The 12,678-nt window shown below is 33.6% G+C and overlaps 1 protein-coding gene across 8 annotated transcripts in view; it reads right to left on the bottom strand.

Moving 5' to 3' along the window:
• The window catches only part of LOC144452143 (PDZ and LIM domain protein 5-like), a 54,347-nt gene that overhangs the window by 13,883 nt on the left and 27,786 nt on the right, over positions 1 to 12,678 (bottom strand). For 4 of the 8 annotated variants that reach the window (XM_078143173.1, XM_078143174.1, XM_078143175.1 and 1 more), the window contains 4 exons: positions 12,231 to 12,327; positions 7,116 to 7,241; positions 3,808 to 3,921; positions 1,548 to 1,646 (listed from right to left, as the gene is read on the bottom strand). In XM_078143173.1, coding sequence (XP_077999299.1) covers positions 1,548 to 1,646; positions 3,808 to 3,921; positions 7,116 to 7,241; positions 12,231 to 12,327 — 436 coding nt within the window. The remainder of the gene's footprint in view (positions 1 to 1,547; positions 1,647 to 3,807; positions 3,922 to 7,115; positions 7,242 to 12,230; positions 12,328 to 12,678) is intronic. The other 4 variants (XM_078143176.1, XM_078143177.1, XM_078143178.1 and 1 more) reach the window with 2 other exon arrangements.

Raw genomic sequence — 12,678 nt, 5'->3', positions numbered from 1 at the left:
TACAATCACAACAATGGACTTATGAACATGGCAGCACAAATTATGTAACCATAGACACAAGAACATAACAAATGAATTAAATATTAAGACATAAACACTTGGATTGCTGACAACAAATGGATACATTCAATAAAAGTGATTTGTAAAATAAAGAGACAACTCAAAACTATGTTGTATGTAACTTTAAATTTTGAATAATGGATGAGTTTTTCTGATGTACGCAAATTAAAATTTTTTATAACTTATTCCCCTATTTTTGATGTATATTCTTGAAAACTTGCCTGAACTAAACCAAAATCTAACAATATTGCTATGTTTTATCCATGTAATATCTAATGTTAACACCAGGAAAAATTAACTGTTTTTCACATCTATCAATTCGTTTTTGACTTCACTACTTCCTCACATCCTAATAGCTGTAGTCTGCAAGATATAGACATTTGTGCCACGCTATCAGTCAGCACCACTCATCGGGCTGAACAACACAAAGTATCTAACAGTCTATAATATCTGTTGAGTGATTGGTTGATATCATAGAATCTTGAGATGAAGGTGTTCAGATGACAAATCACAATTGTTGTAATATAGATATCAGGTTTGGTCACTTTGATAAAAGATTCATGATGAGAATAGAGTGTGTATACAGAACAGAAGAAAGCAGAGAAGTGGTATGGAATGAAAGCAAACAGAAGGATTGAGCGCCTGCTGATGACAAGATCGGGTTTTTTTTACCTGTAGAATGTGTTTATCTTCTTTTCCTTTCTTGATACTCAAGTGTGACAGAAATTTATCAGACATTTAATCATCACATCTCAAATTAAAATCTGAGTTATTCCTCTTTCTCAATTTTGATTTGTTCTCTCACAGACTTCAATTTTCCTTTAACAACAGCTGCTTGTAGTCGTGGCTCAAGAAATGGTGTTTTAGACTAACAAAAACTTGACTTCTGATAATATGTCAACAATTCTATCCTTTTACATGATTCAAATGCATTCTTGTTATATTGTCTTTAACTAGTTGACATTTTTACTCAAATAAAATGGATAATAACATTTGTGAGATGAGTCATTCTTAGAAATAAATATCCAATCTCTGATACAGTATTGTTAACTTGAGACTGTACAGTTCCTATATGCAAATAGCTGACAGGGTTTCTATATGCAAATGAGTTAAACTCTGATGTAGGGGTTCTATATCCATATGACTTAACTCCGATGTGGGGTTTCTAACTGCAAATGACTTAACTCTGATGTGGGGTTTTCAACTGCAAATGAGTTAAACTCTGATGTGGGGTTTCTAATTGCAAATGAGTCTGTCCTACAGTTTCTATATCATAGACATATTGTTTTAATATTCATTTTTTGAGGTCAAACATAACACAAAGTACAAATACAAAACATACAGGAGGAAATGTAAACAACAATAAATAACATAGACTCCCTGTTTTATAGTTAATTGTAGACGGTAAATTTGTTGCTGTCCAAACCATGCTGGATTAGTCATCTAAGTACGTGTATACACATGAATGATAAGGAAGCCATTTTTACCCTGAGTCGAAGGATCCTGCTGGACTGCTAAGTGGACTACGTGAATCCAAACTTGATGCTGTCTGTGTTTGCGTGAATATTGGTTTGATGCCATGAATGCTAATCAGAGTGGAAGAAGTCACGTTAGAGGACACAAACACCAAAGTGAAATGAAAATATGGAGAAGGCAAAGTCACTTTTGGCAGTTATGACAGTGGACAGATTTAACTTGGCATGATAGAGGTTGCTAGAAGAGGTCAAATTCACATGGTCAGAGACAGTAGGTAGAATTTACTGGGCATAGAGCTCACTGGAAGCAGTCAAATTCATATGGTTAAACAGCATGGGCAGATTTGAATGGGTATAGAGCTTGTTTGAAGACTTCACAGTCTAATTCACATGGCCATGGAAAGGCTTTCAGAACAATAATTCAGGTAGGTTTGAAGTCATAGTACCAGTAAGTGCAAACGTATCTAACAGACAACAACTTTTCACTTTGAGAAATTGCTGTCAGGCTATGGTTGACTTCTTGGATGTTTTATACAAGTGATATTTCTTCTGATATTAGATTTATTTTGGTTTTTGTCTCATTACATTTATTTTGTTTTTTGTCTTATTATATTTGATATAGTACATTCTACATTGGATATAGTACAGTATAGTATTTGATATAACATTTTTAGCATTGCACAATGGAAAGTTTTGTTATTTTCTGTGTTATTTTATAAAAGGAAGACTTGAGCCATTTATGAAACAACAATTTTTATGAATAATTCCAGAGTGGTGTCTGGTGACAAGAATAGCATGTATAAACTTAGAAGTACCTGAGATACAACAACGTGTGAACAAAACAATTGATACTATGTAAAATAAAGAAAATATTCAAACATTCTGAAGTCATTTGAAGGGCTTGAGCTGTCTACTCTTCTATCCATGAGCTTTTGGAAAACTGGTACATTTATAGATTATGCGAGGCTAGCTAGAGAAAAAGCAGATAAGAATGCAACATTTTGATAGCAAGTGACAATAAAGTTTCAAATTTAACTTTTTCTGTCGCTAAAATTCTCAATACAAGTGCCATAATAATAATTTTCATTTAAGAAGGCCTGATTACCATCATTATTTCAACCTGTTACAGTTTCATTACTGACAGTTAAAAACTTGTTCACTGCTGAAATTCAGGAAATTTACTAAAATATATGGTTCAAAGTTTCCTTTGGATTTGAATTGCCATTCAGCATGTTGAAATTTGATAATGAATGGATAGTATCATCAATATGCACTTACTTTTTTTAAACTTTTGTTTTACATTTTTATTTTTGACTGACTGACTGACTGACTGACTGACTGACTGACTGACTGACTGACTGACTGGGCTCACTGACTGACTGACTGACTGGCTGACCGACCAACAGACTGATTGACTGACTGACTGACTAACTGACTAGGCTCACTGACTGACTGACTGACTGACTGACTGACTGAATACAATAAGAAACCTAGAAGTAAGTACAGGCACCCAATTCATAGTTGTAATAAGTTTTATCAAATTTCATTGTAAGAATGGATGCTTTATTGACTACATCTCAATTTAAATTACTGAAGTTTAGTTGTTAAAAGAGCTCATGTAATTAATTGTCAACAAATCAGTAAAGTTTATTTTTCTGACGTGAACAAAATAGTTTCAAAACTTTTCTTCCAGTGTGGTACAAATAATTGGGTAGGGAGAACAATTTCTGAAACAATTTACAAATTACAATATGCTGAAAATTAATCAAGCCGCAAAAAAAAAAAACCAGAAAAAAAACAGACAGCATTGAGCATAACAGGAGATAATCACAGTCACTAAGTATTTTACACAATGTATATCAACATATTTGTATTGTGACTGGAATGTAAAACCTTATGTGATCTCACATTAGAAATTATCATACAATGTAATGAACCACCATACATGGTTTTGATGATTGATTCTGAACCGAACACACTGTACGATAGTTTGAAAGATACAGATGTTCTCCGCTTATATATTACGCTCACACCAAGTGGTTACATAAATGGACCAATGACTGAACCTTACAGACTAACTGTATGAATGGTTTGATAGAAGGTTCCTATGAACCGTGTGTATTCATTTTTTTTTTTTTTGCAGCTTGGTTAATGTTCACAGAAGTTTTGAAGCAAAGGGGGTAATGGCTAAATCATGTATTCAACTTAAAGCAAGGAAGGCGTAGATATTTTTGTTTAGCTCATGAAAGATTTGAATACCATGGACACCTACTCTTTGGTAGCGTCTGGATTTTGACTGAGAGCTCTTGCTATAACTTCATTGGGGTCAGGTTGTGATGAGGATTTGAAAGCCGGACGTATACTCTGTATTTCTGCCGCAGTTGACCTTAGGATGGAGATAACCAAGTAACACATGTCGTACACACACAGTGAGAAGAAAAAAAGAATATAGACTAGAATACACACATAAAACATAGGATTTGATGATTCTGATTTCTGGTGAAATTCTTGACATGTGACATCGTATTACAGTTTTTTCTTTGAAGATTGTGGAATGACTAGAAAGACCAATCTAGGGAAAAAGAACTAAATTGATGAAAATGATAATTATGGGATACACAGATAATTATGGGATACATAGATAATTATGGGATACATAGATAGATAATGCTGGAAAGTGAAATATAACATTAATAATATATTCAATATCTGTACAGTAATAACTATTTGTGATGTCTGCTGTGTAGACAGTATGTACAGGTAGACTTCATTTGTAGTTCACTCCGTCAGTATTCCTTTAACTTCTACTGTACATCTATCTTTTCCATTTAATCTTATCAATAGCAACCTAAAATCCACCCTCAAAACATCTTAATTCCTACAACAAATCAGTAACACTCTATATTTCCGTGGGAAAGGTTTTTGATGGATTGTTTTTAACTTTAAATGAGTCTTTTTGTGAGTTTTTTTGCTAATTTTTTGGTTTACTTGTATGAACTGGTACTCAAAATAAATTATCATACATGCAAGTGACAAGCAATGCATATGATTTTTCACTACATATGGTATGCAAATGATATGCTTAATTAGGTCATTTGCATATGTAAATTTATGTAAATACTTGGAATATGATAATATATTTCACAAGAGAGTAAGAGAAAATACTGCTACAATCTGTATAAAAATGATATGCAAAAGACTTGTTTGCTCATTTGCATGAAAACTACAAAGTGAATTTATGCAAATTTATAAAAAATACAGTACATTTTACATGTGTAGAAAAAATATGATTTCCCCTACATTTGGAAAACTTGCAGCAAGGTTATTTGCATAATTGTCATGCAAATATATGTAAATATTCACAATATATTTCACAAATGGTATGCAAATTATAGGGAAGATCTTCTCAATGCTATTATATTACATCAATATTTCCCATAATATTATTCAGTACAGTATTAGCCCTTTCCCTACTGCAAAGCTTGCATAAATCCTGTGATCAAAATTCTGGGATTTTCTTGTTTTTATAATCCTTTTTATCCCAAAATCTCACACAAATAGACTAATAAACGGCATTTCAGAAAATTTTCACTAAAATCAAGTTGAGACGTGGCAAAAAATTACAGAAATCTAGAAAGTTTTACTTTATATAAAAAACATTGGCACAGAAGTGGTTGGTTGTAAAGTGGTGCTGCATATGTGATGTTGGTCTATCACATGATAAACATATGACTTCTGTGCTCTCAAGACAATGTAACAAATTGACATGTATTATAATGATGCAAACATTCACAGACATTCAGTGCAATTGTGAAACATATGTGGCGTACATCTCTGACACCTGGTGCAAACTAACAGACAATGACATAACATGATTTGTACCACGATCCACAAACTATACAACTATTAAAGTCAATGTAAACCCACTCATCCAATCTAAACTAACACTGACTTAGAAGACATCATATATTTTTAATCGCTGCATAACTGTTAGCCTGAACAATCCAGGCTAGACATCCCTTCCACTTTATAGTGGTTACATAAATCAGACCAAGAGTTTCCACTTTATAGTGGTTACATAAATCGGACCAACAGTTTCCACTTTATAGTGGTTACATAAATCAGACCAACACCTGGACCTTTTAGACTACATAACAGCAAGTTGACCAACTGAAAGATAAAACTTCTCATCTCTTTTTTTTTTGGCGATTTTAACCCACAATGTGATTGTCTCTACCACTTTGCACAGTACTGTATCAGGACATAGAGACTATTTTGGCGATAATAAATTAATCATCAACGCTTTATATTTTCTTTCTTTTGTTCTGACAATCGACAAATAGTGCTACAGACTCAAGTCATATAAGTTAAACATAATACAGCTTAAAGTGCAAACTCAACAATTCTGGCCAAAAATCACTGTTATCCACCTCACTATAAAATGCAAACTGCACTATGCCATAAATAGTATCATGCAAACCTGTATTTACACATACACATGATGTTGGTTTTGGTCGCATAGTCAAAAAAGTCATGTTTGTTGCTTAGCAATGTTGTTGTGTGACTTCCACACCCAAACTATACCTAATTTCTAAGTCCGTACATTCTTGGATTTTTTCTTAATTTCACTCTCCCAAATCACATATTTACTAGTGTTATGAAGACTGGATTAATGGGTTTACAAGACTAATACATTAATTACTAATAGTATGTTAAAATCTTATTTTTTTAGTAATGTTTAACCAGTGGTGAACAGTTAATGGACATCAAATTTAAAACAATATTTGTCAATATTTTAGTTGGAAACATTCATACTGTGAAATACACACACAGGTGATTCAATCATTCTCAGTGAACATGATAATATCTTCTTCTTTTTTGACTTTGGAAAATCTGTTTATTTCAGAACTGGTTTCAACCAGTTTCAACTGGTTCCTTCCCTTTGTAACAATATTTGTTTGTTATTTTGTAACTGGTTGCAACCAGTTCAAACTGGTTATCTCCAGCATATTTCTTGTTATCTCAGAACTGGGTTCAACCAGTTGAATCTGGTTTTCTGCAGTGCGACAATATCTTCTTCACTTGTCAAGAAAACTTGTGCCTTTACATTTAAAATTAAGGCAACAATAACCAGATGACATACAGTATACAGAGTTAGAAAATAAATACAAGATACATATTAAGAAGTAGACAATGTTACCTCATATTTACTCTTACAGTGAGATTACCACCAAAGTTTTATTTGCTATAAGGGGTATCCAGGTATTACCACTGACAGAATATCTCCAAGTGCCAGGGGTCACAAGGATATGACTTTTGAACACAATTCATCTATTTCTAGTGGTATAATATTTTTTCAGATGTCATTCTGTCTTTCATCGTTTGAAATTATGTTTTCCACTCTTATGCTTCAAGAAAAAAATCTTGTATTGATAATATGTTGCTTCATGCTCAACATGAAAAAAAGTTACAGTCAACCATACTTCTGTCATACCAATGCCATTCACTACCTCATTAAAATATCAATTTGATTTTTGTTAATAAATGAAAAGTAGGTTATTTATGAGTGAGTAAACTTACCGCCCATGGCCTGCTGCCATAGCTGGTGTTTGGTGTGGTGTATGCTGCGTTGGTTTATAAGCTGGTTGGCTTGGCTGGTAGGCTGGAGAAGTTGCTGCTGGACGTTGGCCAGGAGAAGTTCCACCACTAGAATATAACAAAATTGATGACTAAATTGTTAATGTTGGGGTCTATTACAACACTATCAAAAAATAAAATGATTGATCCTGGTAAAATGACATGGGAACCCCATTAGATTTTACCTACTTACCACCCTTAGTAAAAACACTGGTAGGAAACCCTGGTAAAATGACATGGGAACCCCAGTAGATATTACCTACTTACCACCCTTAGTAAAAACACTGGTAGGGAACCCTGGTAAAATGACAGGGGAGCCCTGGTAGATTTTACCTAATAGCCCCCCCCCCCCCCCCCCCTAACAAAAACACTGGTAAGGAACCCTGGTAAAATGACTGGGAACTCAGGTAGATTTTACCTGCTTACCACCCTTAACAAAAACACTGGTAGGGAACCCTGGTAAAATAACTGGGAACTCAAGTAGATTTTACCTGCTTACCACCCTTAACAAAAACACTGTGCTATAGTTAGCAGGACAAGTGAACAAGACAAGTATTATCAACATCAGTCATTCAGCGCTATAACCAGTTAGAGTAAACAAGACTAGATACAATTATACCAAATAACAAATCCATATCCTTACTTGTACACTTTCATACTCAGCTCTCAGATTGGTTTTAAAATGTACATTCAAAACTGACATGGGTTTTTTCGAAACCACACTCACAAGAATATAGCAGGAAATAAGTTTATTACCAGTAACACTTCCAAATTAAAATACATAGCTATTTTATTATACTAAAATGCACTAAATAGACAAGAACATGACAAAATATACATTTTACTTAAAAACTACTGTACACAAATATCTATTCTGTTTCTTTTAAGTATTTTTTAAATAAGTATCGATCTATTGCACTAGAAACATACACTAGCCATAAGATCATTGTCTACTGCACAAGTAAACATACACTGGCCATAGGATCATTGTCTTGGCTTGTTGAAGTCTAAAGGGTTTGACATTCAAATGTTAGCTTAACTATTTTTAGTAGTACTTTAAAAATACAGTATTGTACTCTAGGAACAAAGTTTGTGTATGGCACACTAAATGTATGATTGTCTTTGTGATAATGTTAGAAAAACAGTCTGTATTAAAGGTCAAAGTTTGTGTCCAACATTCAAATGGTAAGGTGATATTTTGTGACTAAAATACAGGCTTGCAGTATACCAAAATACAGATTTGTATTCTAGAATCAAAGTTTGTGTCGAACACTCAAATGGTAGGGTGATATTTTGTGACTAAAATACAGGCTTGCAGTATACCAAAATACAGATTTGTATTCTAGAATCAAAGTTTGTGTCGAACACTCAAATGGTAGGGTGATATTTTGTGACTAAAATACAGGCTTGCAGTATACCAAAATACAGATTTGTATTCGAGGATTAAAGTTTGTGTCCAACACTCAAATGGTAGGGTGATATTTTGTAACTAAAATACAGGCTTGCAGTATACCAAAATACAGATTTGTATTCGAGGATTAAAGTTTGTGTCCAACACTCAAATGGTAGGGTGATATTTTGTGACTAAAATACAGAGTTGCAGTATACCAAAATACAGATTTGTATTCTAGGATCAAAGTTTGTGTCCAACACTCAAATGGTAGGGTGATATTTTGTAACTAAAATATAGAGTTGCAGTATACCAAAATACAGATTTGTATTCTAGGATCAAAGTTTGTGTCCAACACTCAAATGGTAGGGTGATATTTTGTAACTAAAATACAGAGTTGCAGTATACCAAAATACAGATTTGTATTCTAGGATCAAAGTTTGTGTCCAACACTCAAATGGTAGAGTGATACATGAATGTTGTGGTATAGAGAACTTATATACTTTAAAACAGCACCTAAATTTGCATAAATGTTTAGTATACATTGTTGAATGTATATCAAATTTGCATAACAGTTTAGTATACATTGTTGAATGTATATCAAATTTGCATATACAAAATAGGAGGACTTTATGGGTTTGGTACATAGCATATACAATTTAGTATAAACAAGTACAAAAGTAGCTTAAAAAATAGCAAGATCACAGATTTAATTTACGAGATAAAATGAATTTGAGGTATATCACACAGAACTGTATCTGTGGCAATAAATTTTATATTGAAGTTTAAGTACATAATTTGTACTTTTACTTTAATGACCGTTACAAATCTATTACAAATCCACAGTAATTTACACTGCAGTTTATGGAAAGTTGTACTGTATAGGTGTCACGTGGGGTCACTGGCACTGTATGTATTATGGTCTGCAGATCAGTGGTGAGGTGTTGGTGTAAAAAATAACTGCCATATGCCCTTCTAAATTTACAACTATTAAATATTTCAACTGGACAGAGCCTCCATACACTGAACAGGTGGTAAAATTATTATTCCAAATGTGATGTAGTATACAGTCAGCCAAGACTTCTTAAATAGGTGCAGTCTGTATACAGTCAGCCAAGAAGTCTTAAATGGGGGCAGTCTGTATTTTAAATTTACTGGTAGGTTCTTTGTTTCGTTACGAAATACTAAAAAGTTAGTGTATGTGGAATCACGTCAAACAAGAAGTATTGCCCAGTATACAAATATGATTGGAATTAATATCACCACAATGCTATATTCTGAGTTCCAAGCTTCTTGTGTAGAATCAAATCAACCATTTTCTATCACACTGTGTTGTTGTTGTTGTTGATTTCCATGCCCAATGATGTACGTTCATTTGTACGCTAACTTTAAGGGTGAAAATAGAGTCTCAATTACACACTGTAATATTGTAAAAGCCATGATCATTGTGCTATGCCTGTTGACACTAACAAAGTAAGATATGCATTGTAACAGACATGAAAAGACAGTATTACTGGGTTCCAATTCAAATGTTTTAACTACTTAACATTGTGAAAATTTCATTTTTTTGTTGAAAATCCCATGAAAAATGTTACTGTTACATAACAGTGGTAGCACCATTGGGATTTATTTAGCCTAAATTCTATTACATTGGTGGCATCAGTGGGATTTATTTAGCCTAAATTCTGTTATATTGTGGCATCAGTGAGATTTACTATAACCAGAAACATTTTTTTAGTGTCTATTATTGTTCACACATGCAAGTACTAAAGCAAAATCTCTGCAAATGATCAGATCAGAAAGTTGTCCGTGTGTGTTGAGATGCAATCTTGGATTATCTTTCTAGTTCTGTCTTGAAACTGTCGAGCCATAGTTGTTGAATTTACCTACAAGAACCGGGAGAAAGAGAAGAATCAGCAAGAACAAAAATGGCTGACTGTACCTATATCAGTCTACTGATACTTGCATGTGTGAACATTATTTTCTACTGAGTGAATCAGAAAAGAAGGCTTTTTATGTGGAATTTACGAGATACAAATATGAGAAGAAAAAAAAAAAAAAACTTAAAAAATACTAAAAAGACGGTTTTGAAATATTGGTTTGAAAGGTGCAGGTAAAATGTGTTTCACACAATAAGGGAAACCACGTGTAGAACCACATAGGAAGTACAAACGTGAAAAAACAAAAACATAAAAGGAATGAAAAGACAGCAAAGTTTAACAGTTACGGTGGTCTAACTTCAGAACTAGGCAATCATTGAATATATAAACTGTACATCATTTAGACTACAAAATCACACTTCTCTAATGCTATTTGCATCTATTATTACCATGGTAACCACACAGTGCCATTACATATAGAATTCATAGAGTGTCATTAGTGATAGAACTCCGGTGATTCTAGAGAGAGCTAAGCCCAAGTCTATAAATATCCATAAATACCAGACTGTGAACACTTACAAGTGTAATATTAATGACAAAGTGTTTACATAGTATTAATTATTGACATAAAAACTATGTGATTGAATTCTAATGCCCCCCACCCCACCCCACATAATTTGGTCTCTTTCAGCATCTGCTCTGAGTATTTAGATATTTTCTTAGTTCAGCTCTCTCTAGTAGCAATAAAAGCGTGATCAAAACACCCTAATGCTAAACACATGTACTAATGTACTTATAATAAAATCACACACACACATGTACATAAGTACACACACACATACATATGTACATACACACACATACATACACACACTCACTCACACACACACACACACACACACACTCACTCACACACACTCACACACACACACACACATACATACACACACACACACACACACACACACACACACACACACACATATTAAGAACTTTTTAACGAATAATTACAACAAGTGGTAGAACTTGCACATCATAAAAGTAGAATGTTCAATATCTACATGTACCATCTTTGAAAAGTCCCATGAAAGCAGAACTAGTCAATTATTCAAGCTATTTTCATACTCCTTTACTAATAATATCCACATGTAATGTTTCTAAAATCTTTTTCTACTACACATTTCTAGATGTAGATTTTCTACTTCACAGCATCTTTTTTCCACAAACAGTCCTAACAGTATTTTAATATTTCAATGTATAGATCAGCATTTATAGTATTTACTTATAACAGACCCACGTTCAGCTTCAAAACAGAGATACTTGAGGTCTACATGGACATACCTGACATGATTATGTAGTGATGATTATTTACTGTCACAAACTTTATTGGAGAGAAGCAACTGTATTTGTCAACTCTCAATTCTGATATTGTGTGTTGGCATATTCTACTCTAATATTACACAGTATGAATAGATAAAATATCATGTGTTCATAAAGCTGTATATTGCTGGATTCAATCCTACACTTGTGGCTAAGTATGTCAAATCTGATTGGCATATATGAAATATTGTTAAATTGTCAAAATGTGAGTGTACATTCACGTCAATGTGAACGCTTTGAGTCACTTTGACACACGTTTTATATCAACAGATTATGTATGTATCTCAGAGACAGTGATTCACTGAGTTTAAGGTTTCATAAACCCTGATTGACTGGGGTGGGGGATCGGGGTGGGGGACTGGGGTGGGGGGATATGTTGAGGGGTATTATTCTACAAACATTACTTACCGTCCAGGCAGAACAACTTGCTCAGCCCCGGGTGGAGGCTGCACTTTGCTACGAGCATCACGTTCACAGTATAGCTTGCCACCAACATCAAAGTATCCTGGTAAATAAAACATTCTATTTATTAGGAATAAAAAGTTGTCTTTTTGAAGTCTGGTATGAAAGGGAAGAATACCTTGTCAATTCACTAGGTTTGATAAACACTTGGATGCTAAACAAGATAAAATGTGTTAGTTGTATTCACTTTCACATATCAGTACAGAGCTGGCAGTGATCAGAACTTAGGTGGAAGTAATGAATGTAGTTGATAGGGAACTTTCATTAAACATATCAATGACTACTTGTATTACTATTCAACAACAATAACAATAGAAACAGTCAATAACACATTGATAAGAAGATGCTATCAAGGCACATGTGTCACTTCCATATAAGTTCTGATAGATGCCAG

Source organism: Glandiceps talaboti, chromosome 22, assembly GCF_964340395.1.
Source record: "Glandiceps talaboti chromosome 22, keGlaTala1.1, whole genome shotgun sequence".
NCBI lineage: Eukaryota > Metazoa > Hemichordata > Enteropneusta > Spengelidae > Glandiceps > Glandiceps talaboti.
This window is presented reverse-complemented; position numbering and strand designations above follow the sequence as displayed.